General features: G+C 44.2%; 1 protein-coding gene across 2 annotated transcripts in view; it reads right to left on the bottom strand.

The window, feature by feature from the left end:
- Positions 1-19610, bottom strand: part of IMMT (inner membrane mitochondrial protein) — a 47449-nt gene that overhangs the window by 23589 nt on the left and 4250 nt on the right. Inside the window, exons 2-6 of one of the 2 annotated variants that reach the window (XM_068106003.2) lie at positions 19404-19474; positions 7711-7885; positions 7444-7504; positions 3114-3260; positions 2836-2901 (exon numbers count right to left, since the gene is read on the bottom strand). In XM_068106003.2, the coding sequence (XP_067962104.2) occupies positions 2836-2901; positions 3114-3260; positions 7444-7504; positions 7711-7885; positions 19404-19474 (520 nt within the window). The remainder of the gene's footprint in view (positions 1-2835; positions 2902-3113; positions 3261-7443; positions 7505-7710; positions 7886-19403; positions 19475-19610) is intronic. The other variant, XM_068106004.2, reaches the window with a different exon arrangement.

The following is a 19610-nucleotide window of genomic DNA, read 5'->3' as shown; positions in this document are numbered from 1 at the left end:
ACTTTCACGTTCTTGTGCTGAAACCATTCCAGTGTTGCTTTGGCTGTATGATTGGGTCATTGTCCTGTTGGAACCTAAATCTTCACCGCTGTCTCAGGTCTTTGCACTCTGAAGCAGGTTCTCCTCAAGAATTTGCCTATATTTTGCTCCATTCATTGTTCCTTCTATATTTACAAGTCTCCCAGTCCCTACCACTGAAAAGCATCCCCATAGCATGATGCCACCACCATGCTTCACGGTAGAGATGGTGTTAGATGGGTGATGAGCTGTGCTCTGTTTCCGCCAGACGTGGCGCTTTGCATTAAGGACAAAGATTTAAATTTTCTTCTCATCAGACCAAATAATATTTTGCCTTACGCTCTCAGTCTTTCACTTCCTTTTTGCAAACTCCAGGCATGCTGTCATCTGCCTTTTTCTCAGGTATGGCTTCTGTCTGGCCACTCTCCCATCAAGCCTGTATTTGTGAAATGCTGCAGAGACTGTTGCCCTTCCGGCATGTTCTCCCATCTCAGCCAAGGAACTCTGTAGTTCTGTCAGAGTGTTCATTTAGTTATTGGTCACCTCTCTGACCAAGGTCCTTCTTGCCTGGTTGCTCAGTTTGGTCAGACGGCCACCTTTAGGAAGAGTCTGAGTAGTTCCATATTGTCGCGTGTCTACCCTGTAGTGAACACCACAGGGTGACGGATGGCAGACCGAGCTTTACCTCCGAGGCGTATACCCAACTATGACGGTAGTGACATGCGCAGGGGTAGTGGAGGGCAGCGAGGTCCTTACCTGTATGGATCTCACTTGGGGCGTCCTCAAACCCACGACAGATAAACAAGACAGACACAAAAATGAAAATGTAACAAATAAAGATTTAATGAAAATAAATGCAACACAATAAAAAGAATGCCAAGGTAAAATAAATCCTATATTGAGACATCTCCATACTGACTCATATACAGACACAGGGAGAAATAAATGAAAGTAAAAATGTGGTGGGTAGTGTTAGCTGGTACTCAGCTCTGGTCTCCTCAAGTAGCCCTCGAACCCTGGCGGTTGTCAAACGGGTCCCCGAGTCTCTGCGCGGGAAACGCACAATGGCGTGAACTCACGCCGCAGCCAGCCAAACATCTCTCCTCCGCCATTCCACGCTCCACAAAGCTCCGCTGTTTCTCACCCAGCACGAAGCACAGCAGTCACGAAGCCAGCACCAATGAGCGGAAAAAATCCGTCTGCTCGCTTGAAGCCCCGCACCGAGAGAGCACGCAAACGCGACCGCCAAGCCCCGAAGAAAAGAGAGACAGGGAGTGCAAATCGACTGCTTGTCACAAACCCAGGATAAAGGAGAGTACAACTGTGACTGCTCGTCATGAAAGCCAGTGCAGGAGAGAGAGTGAGAGTATAACTGTGACTGCTCGTCATGAAAGCCAGTGCAGAAGAAAGAGAGAGAGCAGAACTGTGACTGCTCGTCATGAAAGCCAGCACAGAAGAGAGAGAGAGAGAGTATAACTGTGACTGCTCGTCATGAAAGCCAGCGCAGAAGAGAGCGAAAATGGCGGCACTTCGCCTTTTTACTCCTGGCGCTGGAATGTTCTTTCTGACGACACTCTCTCACCAATCAATGAGCGCCACGCGCTCAACCCATCGTTCTTAACCCAATCGTTATTCGGGGCATGGCCTCACGACCACCCTTAGCGCCCATCGAGAAGATTTGACTAAGTAGTGTCAGTGGTGTCTGGGCATCGTCGGCGATTACGTTATTTAATGTAGGTGCTGATCGCATGGCTGGTGTTGTAAGTGTCATAAGGAACAAAAGGGAAACCACAGAGGTAATTTACACACTGGGAAACTTACCTTTATACTTAACTAATTAGCATAGTTCCACCCCTCGCATGGAGACAAATATACACTTACACGGCATCTGGGCCTACTTAGTTACATCAAGGTGTCCACACGGCATACGGAGCATGCTAATCTATACAAATCTACATGGACTTAGGTATTTCATTACCTGTCTCCACAAACGTAACAATATTATTTCCATTTCCTGATTATTTCCATTTCCTGTGCTCTTGGGAACTTTCAACACTCTAGAATAGGTTTATACCCTTCCCCAGATCTCTGCCTACTCACAATTATATCTCGGAGTTATATGGACAGTTCCTTGGACTTCATGGCAGAGTTTCTGCTCTGACATGTTTTGTCAACTGTGAGACCTTATATAAAAAGGTGTTTCTTTCTAAATTATGTCCAATCAATTGAATTTGCCACTGGTGGACTCCAATCAAATTGTAGAGACATCTCAAGGATGATCAAAGGAAATTGGATGCACCTGAGCATAATTTGGACTGTCATAGCAAAGGGTTAAATACTTATTGACTCGACATTTCAGTTTCATTTTAAATAATTTTGTAAAAATTTGGAGAAAAAAAAATTCCACTTTGACATTATAGGGTATTATGTGGAGATCAGTGTCAAAAATATCTCAATTTAATCCATTTTAAATTCAGGTTACAGCACAGCTTGATGTAACACAGCAAAATGTTAAAAAGTCAAGGGGTGTGAATATTTTCTGAGTACTACACTCTGGATGCTTTAATCTTGCGATTCAATAGAAGCCACAGGTTTGAGTTATTAAGCATCACATTCATACATTCTTGCACAACATGCTTTCAGCTGCTCTATTCTCATGAACCATAACATGTGGCTATGTAAACTGGGAGAGCCACATATGTGCAAGGCCATCATCTGATTCACATGCAACTGCCAAAGAGTGGAAACAAGAAAAGGTAGCTTAATTATTTATTTATTTTTATAAACCAAATCACAAACGTGCACACACGCACACACCCTGCTTATCTTCAATGAGACAAGGCTCTTCATGCTTGCTGTGATCACCATGATCATCCAAGGACTCTGCCAAAATGGGTACAGCTAAATAAATTAAGAGCAGATGAAAATAGACGAACAAATCAAAAAGGATCAACGATTTTGTCAGCCTCCAAATGACATTTACATCTCATGTGAAAGTCGACAATTAATAGCATTCAATTACAGCACAACAAACCCAAATATCTTTCTAAGCTCCGACGACAACTGTATCTCGACCGGCCAAATTGAGCCCTCACCTTGCGAGGTTTTCATTTCATGCCGTCTGTGTGTTGTGTCTGCAATCTGGTGCGGCGTTTCCTTCAGATCACTCTCCAAGCCAGGAGCTGGCATGCTTGGCACATCCCCCGTGGATGAAATGATCACCGCAGCATCCGAGGAGCGTTCTGCACCCAGAGCATGTAATTGGACAGCAGTCCTCAATATTGCATGCTCATATGCAAAAACACAAGCGGCTTTGGAGCAACCGAAAAGTCAAATGCAAAATTGCATTGAAAAAAAAATCAACACTAAAAACATTTCCTCATATCAACAACCTTGGAACAAACACGACACCGTTGTCCAAATTGTACTGCACACGAGAAAAAAAAGAGGAGCAGAGCAATAGGTGATAGAACAACCCATTCACTGGAATGAAAAGGGACTCTGGGGTCAAGCCAAGAAAGTAAGCAGATGAAAAAGTAATAAATAAATAATGATATTACAAATTATTTTGAGTTCAGTAAGATGCAAAAACAAAACAAAGCGAAATAATACAATATTAACGAATGGAACAAATTGAAGACTGGTGGTTGTAATTGGGGTGTGCATGGGAAGGATTTTTCATGTTGTGACACCTGGTGGAAGGCAGTATTACAAGTCGTAACATAATGTGCCTTTGACACCATAAAAGTGAGGAAATTAACCCGTCCATAAGGATTAACCGGTCTACCTGTGTCTGTTTCATCCGCCTCACTTCAGACTCTCAAATGTATACCCCATCACTACCTCACATGCTCATCCGTGCGAATACACGCTCACTGACTAATGCTGATCATTTCCCATTCTGTTCTTCTACTACTATTATTATGTTATCCCTGCTTGTGCATGTCCACCCTACACCCCTACCCCCGCATCCCCCCCCCCCTTCTCCCTCCCACCCCCCACCATCCTTGCCCCTCCCCAATACCCTTTCATAGTTTGTGAATCTGTTGCCCTTGGTTGTTTAGCTTTATGAGCTGAGACTCTTGTAAAATTAAACAAATAAATAAACAAACAAGCCTCAGCAAATTAGAAAAATGCATTTATAGGTATTAGCATGAATTGGCTCGCTACAATCGCCTCACAATGGGTTGCTAATGGGGCACAAGCCTGTTTTAACTTAGGATCAGACAACCACCAATTATAAGAAAGTCATGGAATCCATCATCACAGTTGACACAAAATACTTAAGTTTTATGGTTAAGTTTGATTAAATACTCAGGTTATGTTTAATGCTTCTAAAACTCAAATTTTTCCCATCTCTCTCTAAAACTCCTCTCAACTCTCTAATCTCCTTTGAAAGCTCCACGATTACACAATCTGATTCAATCAACCTACTAGGTATTACCCCAACATCAAATTTACCCTAGAATCCACAGATTAGACAAACAGCTAAGTTTGCCTCGAAGAAAATAGGAGTCCTGTTCAGATGTCAAAGATTATTCTACTGTCAACAGTTGCTTCAACTATATAAAGGATTGATTAGTCCTTGTATAGAGTACTGCTCTCACATCTGGGTCAGTTATAGCTCCACATACTAAATGGATAGAATTGAATCCAAATCAATTCGAATCAACCCAATCTGACCTCAAAACTCGACCCGCTCGAACTACACCGCAAAGTTGGCCCTCTTTCTCTTTTCTACAGATATTACTTCGGTTTCTGCTCCCAAGAACTTGCTGCTTGTGTACCTCCACCATTAGCGAGACAACGGAATACTCGATGAGCCACTACATCGCATGATTATTGTGTGGCCATTGGCAACTCAAGGGTGGGCCGTTATGACGTTTGTTTCTTCCCCTCCACTGCCAAACTCTGGAACTCTTTACCATCTCACGCATTTACAAACACTTATGATCTTCCCCTTTCCAAAAAGCAGATTTTTTTTTACTTCCTCAAAAACTCTTAGACTATTCTCTTTTTCTTCACTTTTTTATCAATGCAACTCTTTTATTTAAGGCCTGGCATTGATGAGGACTATATAGTCCATGGCCGGAGCCTTGAACATATTTAAAAAATAATTCTTTTCTCCAAAAGCCTAATCGAAGACCATCATAAATCTCAATCCCATCAATACCATCATAAATCCCATCATAAACTCCAATTATAAGCATAGTCATGGAATCCATCATCACAGTTGACACAAAACACTTTTTTTCTCCAACAGCTTGATCTCAGACCATCAGTTTGGTTTCCAAACCAGTCACTCTACCCTGTACTGTACATGCCGTTTCTGCTCTCTCAACAATTAATGGAGGCCCTGAATCTCAGCCGAGATCAGGGCAGTCTCTCTGAACACAACTTGAGCATTTACCATAGTCTGGCACCCTGCCTTGCTCATATGTCACCCAAAGCCACCTCCTCTCATAGCTTGCAGACTTCCTCCACTCTCTTCGTCAACACATGGCTCTCTCATCACATCTCCCCTATCAAGGCTGGAGTGTCTGGACACACACTTGGACACAAGTCCTGCTCCTCATCTTCATCATCGATCTTTTGGATTCTCTGGAAAACCTTCCTCGTCTTTTTGCTGACTCCACTGTGCCGTAGCATACCTCATCCTTCAGGTAGTTAGACAACAGCCTCTTCCTTCTCTGCAGGCTGATAGATTCAAGAGCTGCTCCAACACTTGGAAGTGTTTCAACCCCGAATAATCTTACACTCTCACTGTGTCTCTCTGAAAGGATCATCTGGTGAACCCTCCAATCTACTTTCTTAACAAATCTCTGAAAGAAGATCAGTCCTTCAAACTTTTGGGCCTCTCTGTCAGCCACAATCTCTTCTGCATACCACATATCAAAGTTGTCCAATCTCCGTTATGCAGTCTTTCCTTGGCAAACCTGACCTAACAACTTGCAATGCCTTCACCTGCAGCTCGATAGAGTATTGCTCTCCCCTGTGGGATAGAACTCCCGACACACATTTCACATTTTCATGCTGTGGAGACCAAAGCCCTCAAAATAATTTGAATCTCCCACAATAAAGCTGAATCTTTGGGCTTCTTTCTCCTGCATTGGAAATAGGTTGGTGGCCTCTCCGTCTTCTACCACATCTTTTCTGACCTTGCAGCGTTTGTCCTTTCCATTATCGTCATAACCACCCTTCTCATCCCTCCCTCAAATTTCTACCAGGCGCATTGCGATATGCCAGTACCCCAATCCTGGTGAAACTCCCAAAATCAAGGCTGAATGCTCACCTCCATTCTCTTTCCTCCCCCGCCCCCCCCCCCTCCCCATCCCCTAACTGTATAACCAACCTCCTCAATCTTCACCAACTCCTCGGAGTCTCTCATCCATACTCATCTTATCTTTTCTACCCTCGTTTCAAATCCTACCCCTTCATTTCCAGGTTATCACGTTTTCTCCCAGGTTATCATTTTCCCCTCCTCTTCTTTCAGCCCCTTCTTGCTGTTTGAGCTGGCATCCAGCTTGTTCACCCTGTGTCCTCCTCCCTCACCCCACCCATTGCTCTCATTATTCACCCCATTCATTTTCCCTCTAAATGTTTTTCTACCCTGCTGTAGCTGTGTGTTTCTCCCACTCTCTTCTCACTGCTCTGTCCTATGTTATAGCCCTTCAGCAAGTCCAAACTTTGCAAACCAAATTAAGTGAAATTAAAGTGAAAAAAACACGATCTAATTTATTATTGAATGTTTAAGTTCAGTTCCTTTAAAATAAAATAGCACCATTAAGTCGCAGAAACAACTTCCTAGGAACTTCTCCATGGAAACAGCCACGTCTTACCACTGGGGTAACTGGTTGGCTGCGTAAATTCTTTGACAGAGGAAAGAATTTGGAGTCAACGAATGGCACAATATAAAATTGTATTTAGATGCAAGCAGAGCCTCTCAGATTCCATTAGAAAATAGGTTTTCAGGCACAAAGACGAAATTATATTGCTCCATTAAATGGCAAAACCAGATGGACGTGAAGCTGGTGGACCAATCTGCCAGCACTGGTTGGTGGTAGAAGTTTAAAATCCCATGGTTTCCTTCACAAAGAGTAGGCAGGTTGTGGCATTGCTGTAACCCTTAAATTTCAAATTGCTGCCACTTTCAGTCAAGTATCCTGTGTCGGAGCGCAAACCCGTCCGATATTGGTAAAATAGGAGGGCATAATTGCATGCTAGCCAAGCTCCAACTTCCTGCCAAGATTACTGTTGGGAAAGCAATGGCAAACTACCCATTGCATTTTCTGCAATTAAATTTATTCGGCAACACCGAGGCTGCGTCCAAAAGTGTAGAGCTACCTTTTTGATGAATAATGAGCAAAAAACAACTCATTCTACATATAGCTCTCAAATTGAATTTAAGGAAGAAAGAGTAGTAACCTTCATCAGATGTAGACACATCCTTTGTCCTGGCAAAATTAATTGGCTTGAAATCATTGATCTGAAAAAGAAAAGACAAAAAGAAAACACTTGCAGAACCCTTTCCCCACAGTACAACTTATGCATTAGAAATAAGATGACGTTAACTTTTGTTTCAACAAATAATTTAAAAACTAACACCTGCCCTGTTAAGGCCTTGGAGGAATTTCTGTTCACCAATACAGCCCGTTGTACATGACCAGTAAGCAGTCAAAGAGAAGCACTCACCGGCTTGTTAGGTTGAGTGGGTCCCAGTACTGCATCAAATATCCAGTTTGAATATGGAACAGTGCTTTCCACTTTTGTTCGAAACTTGGGGTCCCACGTGGCATAGAGCATGGTACCGCCAACACCCCCGCCCATAAACAGCATGCTGCCACCGATGACCTTTATGGCTGTCGAACTGGAACAGATCGTCGAGGTTGAGCACATAGCAACCGTTTCACTCAACCGCACTTCAAAAGAACAGCGAGTCCCTCAAATCAAAATACTCTTTGAAGGAATGTAGAAAACTCCAAAACTCCAGCGTCTTTGAGGAGCATATTGAGCAACCACCAGGAATGAATTGATGAGAGTATTTCCATACACAGAATGATATTTGCATGGTGGTTGCTTTTACTCTCCTTGGTGGAAGAAACAAAATTTACCCTAGAATTGATGAGGGTATTTGCATACACAATGATATTTACATGGTGGTTGCTTTTACTCTCCTTGGTGGAACAAACAAAATGTAGGGCCCTTATCCTGTCTCAGATACTCCACTATACGTGGAGAAACACCCTCATTTAATAGACGAGTGCTGCAACCGAACTCAAACTCGGCAAGGTGCACTTCCAAGCAGAGCCACTTCCGTCACTTCCGTTTCCGGTTCCCCAGGTGAGGTTGTGTGTCATCTGAGCTCGTCCTCATCGATCAAAGTTGAGTTGTTTTTTTCTCAAAGTGAAGTCTTTTGTTTTGCTGTGTTTGTGTCTACTGTGTTTCTGGTTCGATCGTGATTTGCATTTCGTGCACAATTGTGTATTAGACAGTCTGTTTGGTCGTTCGTGTTTTTGGGGCCTGGTTAGCCTCGAGGCCTGCCCAGTCCCGTCGTATGGTCTTTTGTTATCCACGTTCGATCTCTCTCTGGATTTTTTTTTCACCCCCTACCTTTTGATGTCTTAAATACAAAAATTTAAAAAAAATTATAATAACAATAATGACCTTCTCTCCTTGTGTTCTTCCCACCCGTTTCCACGTGTTATTCCCTCCCCCACCCGTGTCCAAGTGTTCTTCCCTCCCCCGCCCGTGTCCAAGTGTTCTTACCTCCCCCGCCCGTATCCACGTGTTATTCCCTCCCCCGCCCGTGTCCATGTGTTCTTCCCTCCCCCGCCCGTGTCCAAGTGTTCTTCCCTCCCCCGCCCGTGTCCATGTGTTCTTCCCTCCCCCGCCCGTGTCCACATGTTCTTCCCTCACCCGCCCGTGTCCACGTGGTCAACCGGTGGTTTTGCTTTTAAAATGTTAAAACTCCACCCTGCCATGTTGTATTCCTTTGTATACTACAACTCGCTTTTTTTCCTCCTGTTCAAACGGCTGCAATCAATTTGCTGATTAAATCCTTCCATCGCAAAAAAAATAATTCTGATTTGAATATTTCAAGAAACCCAGTCTGTAACAAATGTTAGATTTTCTTTAATCATTCAAAACTTTCAAATTTCCCCCCTCACCCCTCCTCCTCAAAATCTCTCCCCTCACCTCTCTCCTTCAAAACTCCCAACTCACCCTCAAATTCCCCCCCCCCCCCCCCCCCTCACATCTAGCTCCTCACCACTCCCCCTCAAATTTTCCACCTCACCCCATCCCTTCAAAACTCCCGCCTCACCATTTTCTTCAATTCTCCCCTCTCACCCCTCCTCCTCAAAGTTTCCTCTTAACTCCTCCACAAAGCTGCCTCCTCCCCACTTCCTCTCCCTTCCAACTCATACCTCCACATCCTCCAACCTTCAACTTCACTCTGCCGCCCCTCAAACAACACCTCACTGTGCCTCATCCCAACACCATCAAACCATTTGTCCTCCTCATCCTTTCCCTTCTCCGAGCTTTCCTGCAATCTCCGACACACTGTCAACAGCTCTCCCTACCTCCCCCTCGACACATCATCTTTCCATAACTCTCCGCTCCCCTGTACTGTATTTGATGCTCCCGCTCCCTCTTCCTTGACGGTATGGAACTCAAACATCCAGGGCCATCACTCAAACCTAACTGATCTCTCCATACAGGTTGCTTCAGACAAACCAGACTCAATCTGCTTAACAGAAACTTTCCTCCTTCAAGATGTCTCCGATTCCTTAATTTCTCTTCCTGGTTACTCCCTCCTCCGTTATGATAGACCTGAGCCTTATCCTGGTGGCGGGGTTGCAATTTTTTTTTCTCAAAAACTCTCTTCCTCACCCTCCCTGCACTGCCCTCTCCACCTTACCCCCAAGAGTACCTCTGGTTATGGCTTCCCCTCCGCTCCCACCTTTTGTTCGTATGTGTTCTGTACCGTCCACCAAACAGTGATGACTCCATTTACATTTCGCTGTCTGACAACATGGACCAACTTCTATCAACTCACCCAAACTCTCTCTTCCTCATATGTGGCGACTTTAACTGTCATGCCAGCTGGCTGGGTGTGGGTACCTCTCGCACCAGCCATGGTACCTCAGCAAAGGACTTCTGCGACTCATTGGAACTGACACAATATGTCAATTTCCCGACCCGGATCTCAGTCAACGGTACATAATCTCTTCTTGACTTGGTTATGACTAACTTCCCTGCAAATATCTGCTGTTCTTCTTCTGCTCCAATCGGTTCATCTGATCATGTGCTTGTTAAAGTGGATATCTCTCTGGCCATTCTCAAAGAGCCTCCTCAGTGTCGACGAGTCTGGCATTTCACTCAAGCCGACTGGCACAGTCTTCAGGCAGCCATCAATCACCCGGACTGGTCTCCCATCTCCACTGCCGCTGACATCAACTCATCCTGGGAATTCTTCCAAAGCAAACTGCTCTCTCTCATGCACAAATTTATCCGATCTCGTCTTCAGTTCTCAATACCCTTCCTCCCATCCATGGTACACAGAATCTTGTGGTGAGGCAGTTGCCATAAAACAACTTGCCTGTTCCTCTTGGAAGGCTAATCCAACTGAAGGCAATCTCAGTTCCTTTCACAAAGCCTGGAACAAGTGTGTGTCTACCCTCAGGAGAGCCAGGAAACACTATCTCTCAACTCTCAAGACTGAACTCTCAAACCGGTCTCCCTCTTCCAAATCCTGGTGGCATCTGGTCAAATCTATTTCTGGTGTTAAATCTATTTCTGGTGATCTTCCATTGTATTTCTGGTGTCAAATCTATTTCTGGTGATCTTCCATCCCCTCCCTAACCCCAAACATCTACACAGCTATATGTGTGAGATCCTGACAAATCTCACACTTTTACGACGTCTCTCCGAAAAGACCGACTGGACAACCCTCCCATATACTTTCTGAACAATCCTCTCCAAGAAGTTCTGTCACTCAAGCTTTTGGGTCTCACTCTGCCATGATCTTTCCTGGGAAAACCACATTTACAAACTGGCCTCCAAAGCCAGTCGCCAACTGGGCATCCTCCGTCGTGCGAAGTCCTTCCTTGGCACACCTGAGCTCCTCAGCACATACAAGGCTTTCATCCGCAGCTCAATGGAATACTGTTCTCCCCTCTGGGCTGGTGCTCCTGCCTCACACCTAGCTAGGCTTCACGCTGTTGAAACCAAAGCTTTCAGCATCATTGGAATCTCCCGCGATGAAGCTAACTCCGAGGGCCTTTCACTTACTCAACGCAGGCAGGTTAGTGGTCTTTCTATCTTCTACCGACTCCTCTCCGGCCTTGCTCCCCCAGTTCTCTCTGGGCTCTGTCCCCCAAATATTCCTACAGGTCGCACAAGATCTGCCAGCAACCCTCTTATGGTTAAACTGCCAAAATCAAGACTCTCTGCTCACCTTCACTCCTTCATTCCTCTCTTCTCCCACCTCTGAAACAAACTCCCTCACTCTCTTCAATCCCACTCCTCCCTCCGGGTCTTTAAAACAGCTGTTCACCACCATCTCTTATCTTCCCCCATCCAAAACCTTGATCTTTTCTACCCCCGCTAATTTCACCCCAGATCCACTTTGAAATACCAACTTCTTTCCTGGAAGTCCTAGCAGTGTCCATGTGTTTTATACCTCTCCCACCCCTCCCCCTTCCCCCTCCCCCCAAGCCCTCTCCCGCCCACAGATCTCCCGATGTCCATGCTCTCAAATGTTGTACTTGTGTGCTTCTCCTTCTCTCCCCATCTTGTCTACCGCTCCCCTTATTATATGTTTTATGTGTTTGTTTGATTTTTTTGTGTGATAAATGTTAGCTCTTTCACGAGCCTCAATCCCGTATACAAAAAAAAAAAAAATTAAAAAAAGCTGACCCCGCACGTGAAAAAGCTGAATGCCTCAACTCTGTATTTGCCTCAAAATCCTGTGTCCCAAACCCATATCTCTCTCTACCCACCTTACCTAGTCGAACCAAGCTGCTCCTGGACTCTGTGTCCTTCTATCCTGACAAGGTGGAGAAGTTTCTATCAAACCTTGATTCTGATTCTGCAACTGGACCAGAATACATCAGCCCATGGGTCCTAAAATCCTGCTCTGTAGCTCTTTCACACCCTCTCTCTGTTCTCTTCACCCTCTCTTTTGCTCAAGGTCATCTACCATCTGTTTGGAAATCAGCCAACATTACCGCTTTGCACAAAAAAGGTGCAAAATCAGATCCTTGCAACTGCAGACCAATCAGCCTGCTCCCAATCATCAGCAAGGTCATGGAATCCATCATCGCTTCTGATATTAAGTTCTTCCTCTTCACCAATGGCTGGATCTCGGATCAATTTGCATTCAGACCAGGTCACAGTACTCTGGACATGCTGCTTCTGCTGTCTCAACAATGGATGGAGGTCCTAAACGCCAAACAGGAAATCAGAGCAGTCTCCCTTGACATATCTCATGCTTTCGATATGGTCTGACATGCCGCTCTGCTCACCAAACTCTCATCCTATGGTATCCATGGAAATCTCCATGCATGGCTTGCGGACTTCTTTTCCGGTTGCAGTCAACGTGTGGCCCTGAATGGATTTCTCTCATCTCCCCTTCCTGTTCAGGCTGGAGTTCCGCAAGGCAGTGTTCTGAGCCCTATGCTTTTTTGGTATTCATCAATGATCTTTCCAACTCTATGGAAAATTCTTTCTATCTCTTTGCTGATGACTCCACTCTCTGCTGCTCCATACCTCATCCCTCAGATCGGCAGACTGCAGCCTCTTCACTCTCTGCAGACCTGGACAAAATCACAAACTGGTCAAACAAGTGGAACATGTCTTTCAATCCTGGCAAATCTCACACTCTTACTACGTCTCTCGGAAAAGATTGTCTGGACAACCCTCCCATCAACTTTCCGAACAATCCTCTCTAAGAAGTTCTGTCACTCAAGCTTTTGGGTCTCGCTATCTGCCATGATCTTTCCTGGGAAAACCACATTTCCAAGCTGCCCTCCAAAGCCAGTCGCCAACTGGGCATCCTCCGTTGTGCGAAGTCCTTTTTGGGCACTTCTGAGCTCCTCACCACATACAAAAGTTTTCATCCGCAGCTCAATGGAATACTGCTTTCCCCTCTGGGCTAGTGCTCCTGCCTCACACCTAGCTCGGCTTCACGTGGTTGAAACCAAAGCATTTAGAAACATTGGAATCTCCCGCAATGAAACTGATTCTGAGGGCCTTTCTCTCTCCCTCTCTCACCGCAGGGAGGTAGGTGGTCTTTCTGTCTTCTATCGGCTCCTCTCCGGCCTTGCGCCCCCAGCTCTGTCTGTGCTCTGTCCCCCGAATATTCCTGCAAGACACACAAGATCTGCCAGCAAACCTCTTCTGGTGAAACTGCCAAAATCAAGACTGTCTGCTCACTTTCACTCCTTCATTCCTCTTTTCTCCCACCTCTGGAACAAACTCCCATACTCTCACTCTCTTCAATCTCTCTCCTCCCTCCAGGTCTTTAAAACAGCTGTTCACCACCATCTCTTATCTTCCCCCATCCAAAACCTTGATCTTTTCTACCCTCGATAAAACACCCCAAATCCGCCTCTTTAAATCCCCAACTTCTTTCCTGAAATTGTTAATGTGCTTCATACCGTGTACCTCTCCCTCCTCCCCCAGCAGATCTACCGACTGGACAACCCTCCCATATACTTTCCCTCCCTCCCATATGCAACCCTCCCAACCCTCCCATATACTGCAGTGCACTTCCACAGATCTACCGAAGTCCGTGTTCTCTTCTGTTGTTGTGCTTGTGTACTTCTCTCTCTCTCTCTCCCCCTCGTCTCCCGCTCCCTTCATCGCATCTTTTATGTGTCTGTGCATCTTTTAATGTTCAATGAGTTAGCTCTTACATGAGCCTTGATTCTGTATATTTGAAAATATATATCGCATAAACTCCCTTGAACTTCGTTCCAGGTGAACTCGAGGCTCAAATCTTTCCTCTTCTCCAATGGCTTGATCTCTGATCATCAATTTGGTTTCAGACCTGGTCACTCTACTCTGGACATGCTGCTTCTGCTTTCTCAACAACGGATGGAGGTCCTCAACGCCAAACAGGAAATTAGAGCTGTCTCCCTTGACATTTCACGTGCCTTCGATACGGTCTGGCACCCTGCTCTGCTCACCAAACTCCACTCCTTTGGTATCCATGGAAATCTCCATGCATGGCTGGTGGACTTCCTCTCTGGTCATAGTCAACGTGTGGCCCTGAATGGGTTTCTCTCATCTCCTCTTCCTGTTCAGGCTGGAGTTCCCCAAGGTAGTGTTCTGGGCCCTGTGCTTTTTCTGGTCTTCATCAATGATCTCTCTGACTCTCTTGAAAATCCTCTCTATCTCTTTGCTGACGACTCTACTCTCTGTCGCTCCATTCCTCATCCCTCAGATCGGCAGTCTGCAGCCTCCTCACTCTCTGCAGACCTGGACAAAATCACAGACTGGGCAAACAAGTGGAACATGTCTTTCAATCCTGACAAATCTCACACTCTTACGATGTCTCTCCGAAAAGACCGACTGGACAACCCTCCCATCCACTTTCTGAATAATCCTCTCCAAGAAGTTCTGTCACTCAAGCTTTTGGGTCTCACTATTTGCCATGATCTTTCCTGGGAAAACCACATTTCAAATCTGGCCTCCAAAGCCAGTCGCCGACTGGGCATCCTCCGTCGTGTGAAGTCCTTCCTTGGCACACCTGAGCTCCTCACCACATACAAGGCTTTCATCCGCAGCTCTATGGAATACTGCTCTCCCCTCTGGTCTGTTGCTCCTGCCTCACACCTAGCCCGTCTTCACGCTGTTGAAACCAAAGCGTTCAGAATCATTGGAATCTCCCGCGATGAAGCTAACTCCAAGGGCCTTTCACTCATTCACCGCAGGCAGGTTGGTGGTCTTTCCGTCTTCTACCGACTCCTCTCTGGCCTTGCCCCCCCAGCCCTCTCTGGGCTCTGTCCCCCAAATATTCCTACAGGTCGCACAAGATCTGCCTGCAACCCTCTTATGGTTAAACTGCCAAAATCAAGACTTTCTGCTCACCTTCACTCCTTCATTCCTCTTTTCTCCCACCTCTGGAACAAACTCCCACACTCTCTTCAATCCCACTCCACCCTCCAGGTCTTTAAAACAGCTGTTCACCACCATCTCTTATCCTCCCCCATCCAAAACCTTGATCTTCTCTACCCCCGCTAATTTCGGTCCCCTTGTGTTTTATACCTCTCCCCCCCCCCCCCCCCCTCCCCTTCCCATGCCTCCTGCCCCCAAGCCCTCTCCCTCCCACACTTCTCCCTGCTCTCAAATGTTGTGGTTGTGTGCTTCCCCTTCTCTCCCCATCTTCTCTTCCGCTCCCTCTTTTTGTATATTTTGTTTGTCTGGTTGATTTGTTTGTGAAATAAACGTTAGCTCTTTCACGAGCCTCGATTCAGTATACAAAAAAAAAAAGAAAAAAAAAAAAAGGAAAATGAAATAAAAAAATTTCAAACTTTAGATTGAGGCCATGTATCTCCCATGCAATTGATTCTAGTGCTTCCACAAGCTTCGGTCATATAAAATAATAATAATAATTTCAAAAAAACAAACAAAAAAACAAGCACAGATACATTCAAAGTACACCGCCCCAATGCCTAAGAAATAAATAAAATATCCGCGTAGTATTGCCAGGGCGCCTCGGCCTGTCGATGCCGCCGTGCAGCACATGGAGACGGTATTGGAAGGGAAAAGTGTACAATGATTAATTGCGTAATTAAAATAAATAATAATAATAAAATATTTAATTTCTTAATCAATTGGCTAATAGCATAACTAGTGCTTCGTCCAAAGATGCAACTTTTAGGAATTTAATTAAATGTCATTAATAAAAAACATAAATAATTAATTTATTAAGCAATAAATAATTAATCGATTAATTGATCAATCAATAAATCAAAAATATCCTTTATAGCCACATCACTTGGTCACTGTCTTGTCCAAATATCAGCTTCCCAGGTCAAAAAGTTGCCCGAGATATTGCCCAGATGAGAAACAACAACAACAACATGCATTTTAAGGCCATTTTCCCTGCTAGAGCAGGGGTTAGCCTTGCGGCCCCATGACAACCTTCTCCATTTTGCCCTATTTTCTACATCTCCCCTTGTTAACCCCCTTGCCCGCATTTCTTCTTCCACCAACTTTAGCCAAGTCTTTGTCGGTCTTCCCCGTCCTCTACTCCCTTCTACATTAATTTCCATCACTCTTCTCAACCAGTCACTTTCATCCTTCCTCAACACATGACGAAACCATCTCAACCTGTTTCTCTTCACAGCATCCATCACAGGCTCTATTCCCACCATCTTTCACAATTCATCATTTGTCTTCCGCTCTCTCTCAACGATACTCCACACATCCACCGAACCATTCGCATTTCCACCCTTTCCAACCTTTGTTGCTGCTCTATGTTCATTACCCATGTCTCGCTCCCATAAATCATAACACTTCTCACACATGCAGCATACACCTTTCCCTTCAGCTTCAACGACACTCCCCTCCTCGTCAGCACGCCACTCAGTTCCCGAAACTTCTTCCATGCACATCTCATTCCAGCAACAGTTGCCGAGTCTGATCCACCTTCTCCATTCAGCATGTCTCCTAGGTAGCAAAATGTTTTCACACCTTCTCGCTTCATGCCGTCTCCAAGATCCAACTCAACATTTCCTCCATCTGCAGCTCCCTCTGTGCACACCTTACACTTGAATGTAGCTGCCACATTGGTTAATGACCCTCTCAGACCACTACATTTTTGATGAACCCACTCAGCACACATTGTACATTGAATGGAGCCCAGATGAGAAAGAAAATAAATAAATAATAATCGTAAAAAAATAAATAATTAATCAATTGGCAAATAGAACACATAAACCACCATCATTTCATCCGAATATGTAACTTTCAAAAAAATAATTAAGTCATTAATCGATTAATTGATTAATCAATAAATTAAAAATACCCATTACAGCCCAATCACGGTCACTGTCGTGTCCAAATATCAGCTTCCTAGCTCAAAAGGTGCCTGAGATATTGCCCAGATGAGAAAGAAAATAAATAAATGCTTAATAATGAAAATAAATATATATAATAATCATAAAAAATTAAATAATTAATCAATTGGCTAATATAATACATAAACTACCACCATTTCATGCGAATCTGTAACTTAAAAAAAAAGATAAAGTCATTAATCAAAGCGTCTTTGGGCTTCCTGAAAAGCGCTATATAAAATAAATGCATTATTATTATTATTATTATTAATCGAATAATTAAATAATTAATCGATTAATTGATTATCAACAACTCAAAAGTAGCCTTTACAGCCAAATCACTTGGTCATTGTCATGTCCAAATATCAGCTTCCTAACTCAAAAGGTGCCTGAGATAATGCCCTGAAGACAAAGGAAATATATAAGTACTTCATTAATCGATAATAATTAAGTAACTCATCAATTAATTGATTAATCAAAAAACAAAAAATACTGTTTTTGACAAAGTACTTCCTCACTATTGTGCCCAAATTTCAGCTTCCTAGCTCAAATGATGGTTGAGATATCACCCGGACAAACAAGAAAACAAACAAACAAGAAAGCAAACAAGAAAGCAAACAAACAACCAGAGTGAAAACGGAGTACTCCCTTTCAGCGTTGCCTCATTGCCAAGCCCCCTTTGGTGCCCGGCGATGATGTCATGCAGTATTGATTGAATGATTCAATACTCACATATCGATTGGATAATATCGCACAGTGAGCGGATGTCAGTGAGCGGATTAACGTTTAATTGCTCGCACAATCGGCAAACGTTTCAGACAATTCATAATTTCTGTAAAGTACAGTGTGCATCATTTTTAAGCACTATTTCTTCTCAACACAAGATTTGTTTCATACAAATAATCGTGCTCTGATCTGAAATCCCTGTGCTCTGATTGCACCATCTCGCAGCTCGGTGACGACTTCTCCGCTCGATCGGATATTCCTCGATTCCAGATTCACCATGCGACTCATCCGAAAGCCCGATTAGGGCGAGGGGAGCACCACAATCGCTCCAGTCTTACCTCCGCTTTGCCTACCCAGCTCACATATTATTTGAGCAGTCCGTCCGAGACATGACGGCATGCCTCGACCCTCCCTGTAACCCCGACAACTCCACAACCGCACCTCTCCTGTCCCGACAAGCAATCTCGGCCTTGCATTTTAGTGAGGACCCCTGTAACTGTAACAATTAATTGTCCATTTGTGTGCTTTATTGATCTGTTATACAATTTAACAATTATACAATTTATTTCAAAGAATATCACACTTTGTAGATTTTTAAAATTCATACAATTCAAAGTCTTAAACCAGAGAAAAGTAAATTCTGAATACAAGCCGAAGCACAAACTTCCGGGAAAAAAGTATCGACTTCTGCTCCAAAACATACGGTACTTATCTGAGTTTTAAGCAGATCCGGGACCCAGTATATTTTTGCCAAAATTACCAAGCTGTATCCGAAACCGAGTTTTTGCTATCAAGTCCAAGCGCAACGATAGACCCAATGCAAAATACTGTGGACCCAACTCTCAAATATTCCACACTGTTAAAATCTGCAAAAAAATTTTTCCCATCTGTGCAATATTACATTTAACGATGATCTGCTGAAGCTGGTAGGCAGGACACCCAGCCTAACGTCCATCCGAAGGACACCTTGGGACCAGTCAGTCGGTTTATCGTCGGTTCGGGACAGCTCAAAGCTAAGTGCACTAGCTTTGCACGGTCGTGCCAAAAACAAGCAAACTATTCCAAATTTAAAGAAGTAAATGTTTTCCTGCATTAGGATGCAGGTGTAATAAAAATGCAGATGTATGAAAAATGTTTATGGTCTGCAAGTTACTGCACATCTTTTCTTCCTGCAGAACTGGTCTTGAAGAATGTCTGATAAAGATATATATATATATATATATATATATATATATACAGTATTTGATACCATGATATACAGTATATATTACAGTATTTGATATACAGTATATATATATATATATTTTTTTTTTGTACACCGCACCTTTCCTATGCCATCTCCAGGCGCTGCATAACGTCATTGCCGGGCACCGAAGGGGGCTCGGCAGTGACGCATGCTGAAAGGGAGTACTCAGTTTTCACTCTGGTTGTTTTCTTGTTTGTCCGGGCGATATCTCAGCCATCCTTCGAGCTAGGAAGCTGAAATGTCGGCACAATAGTGAGCAAGTACTTTGTCAAAAAGAGTATTTTTTGTTTTTTGATTAATCATATCAAACACATAAGCCCTGCAAGTTCCTTACATGTACCTACCCTGAAGACAACTTGCTCCCCGAGTAGCATCGCTTGGGCCCAAGGCATCGGATTCCTGCCCCACATACACACTGCAGTGCACAGCAGAGACCGCAAGCAGGGAGAGTTGGAGGGAGAGCAAGGCAATTCTCAGTAAAACATCGACTAAAATTCACACATACTACGGAGCAATGGAAGAAACCTCAGTTTAGAGAAATTCATTAAGTT

Source organism: Myxine glutinosa, chromosome 2, assembly GCF_964187855.1.
Source record: "Myxine glutinosa chromosome 2, kmMyxGlut1.1, whole genome shotgun sequence".
Taxonomy (NCBI): Eukaryota; Metazoa; Chordata; class Myxini; order Myxiniformes; family Myxinidae; genus Myxine; species Myxine glutinosa.
This window is presented reverse-complemented; position numbering and strand designations above follow the sequence as displayed.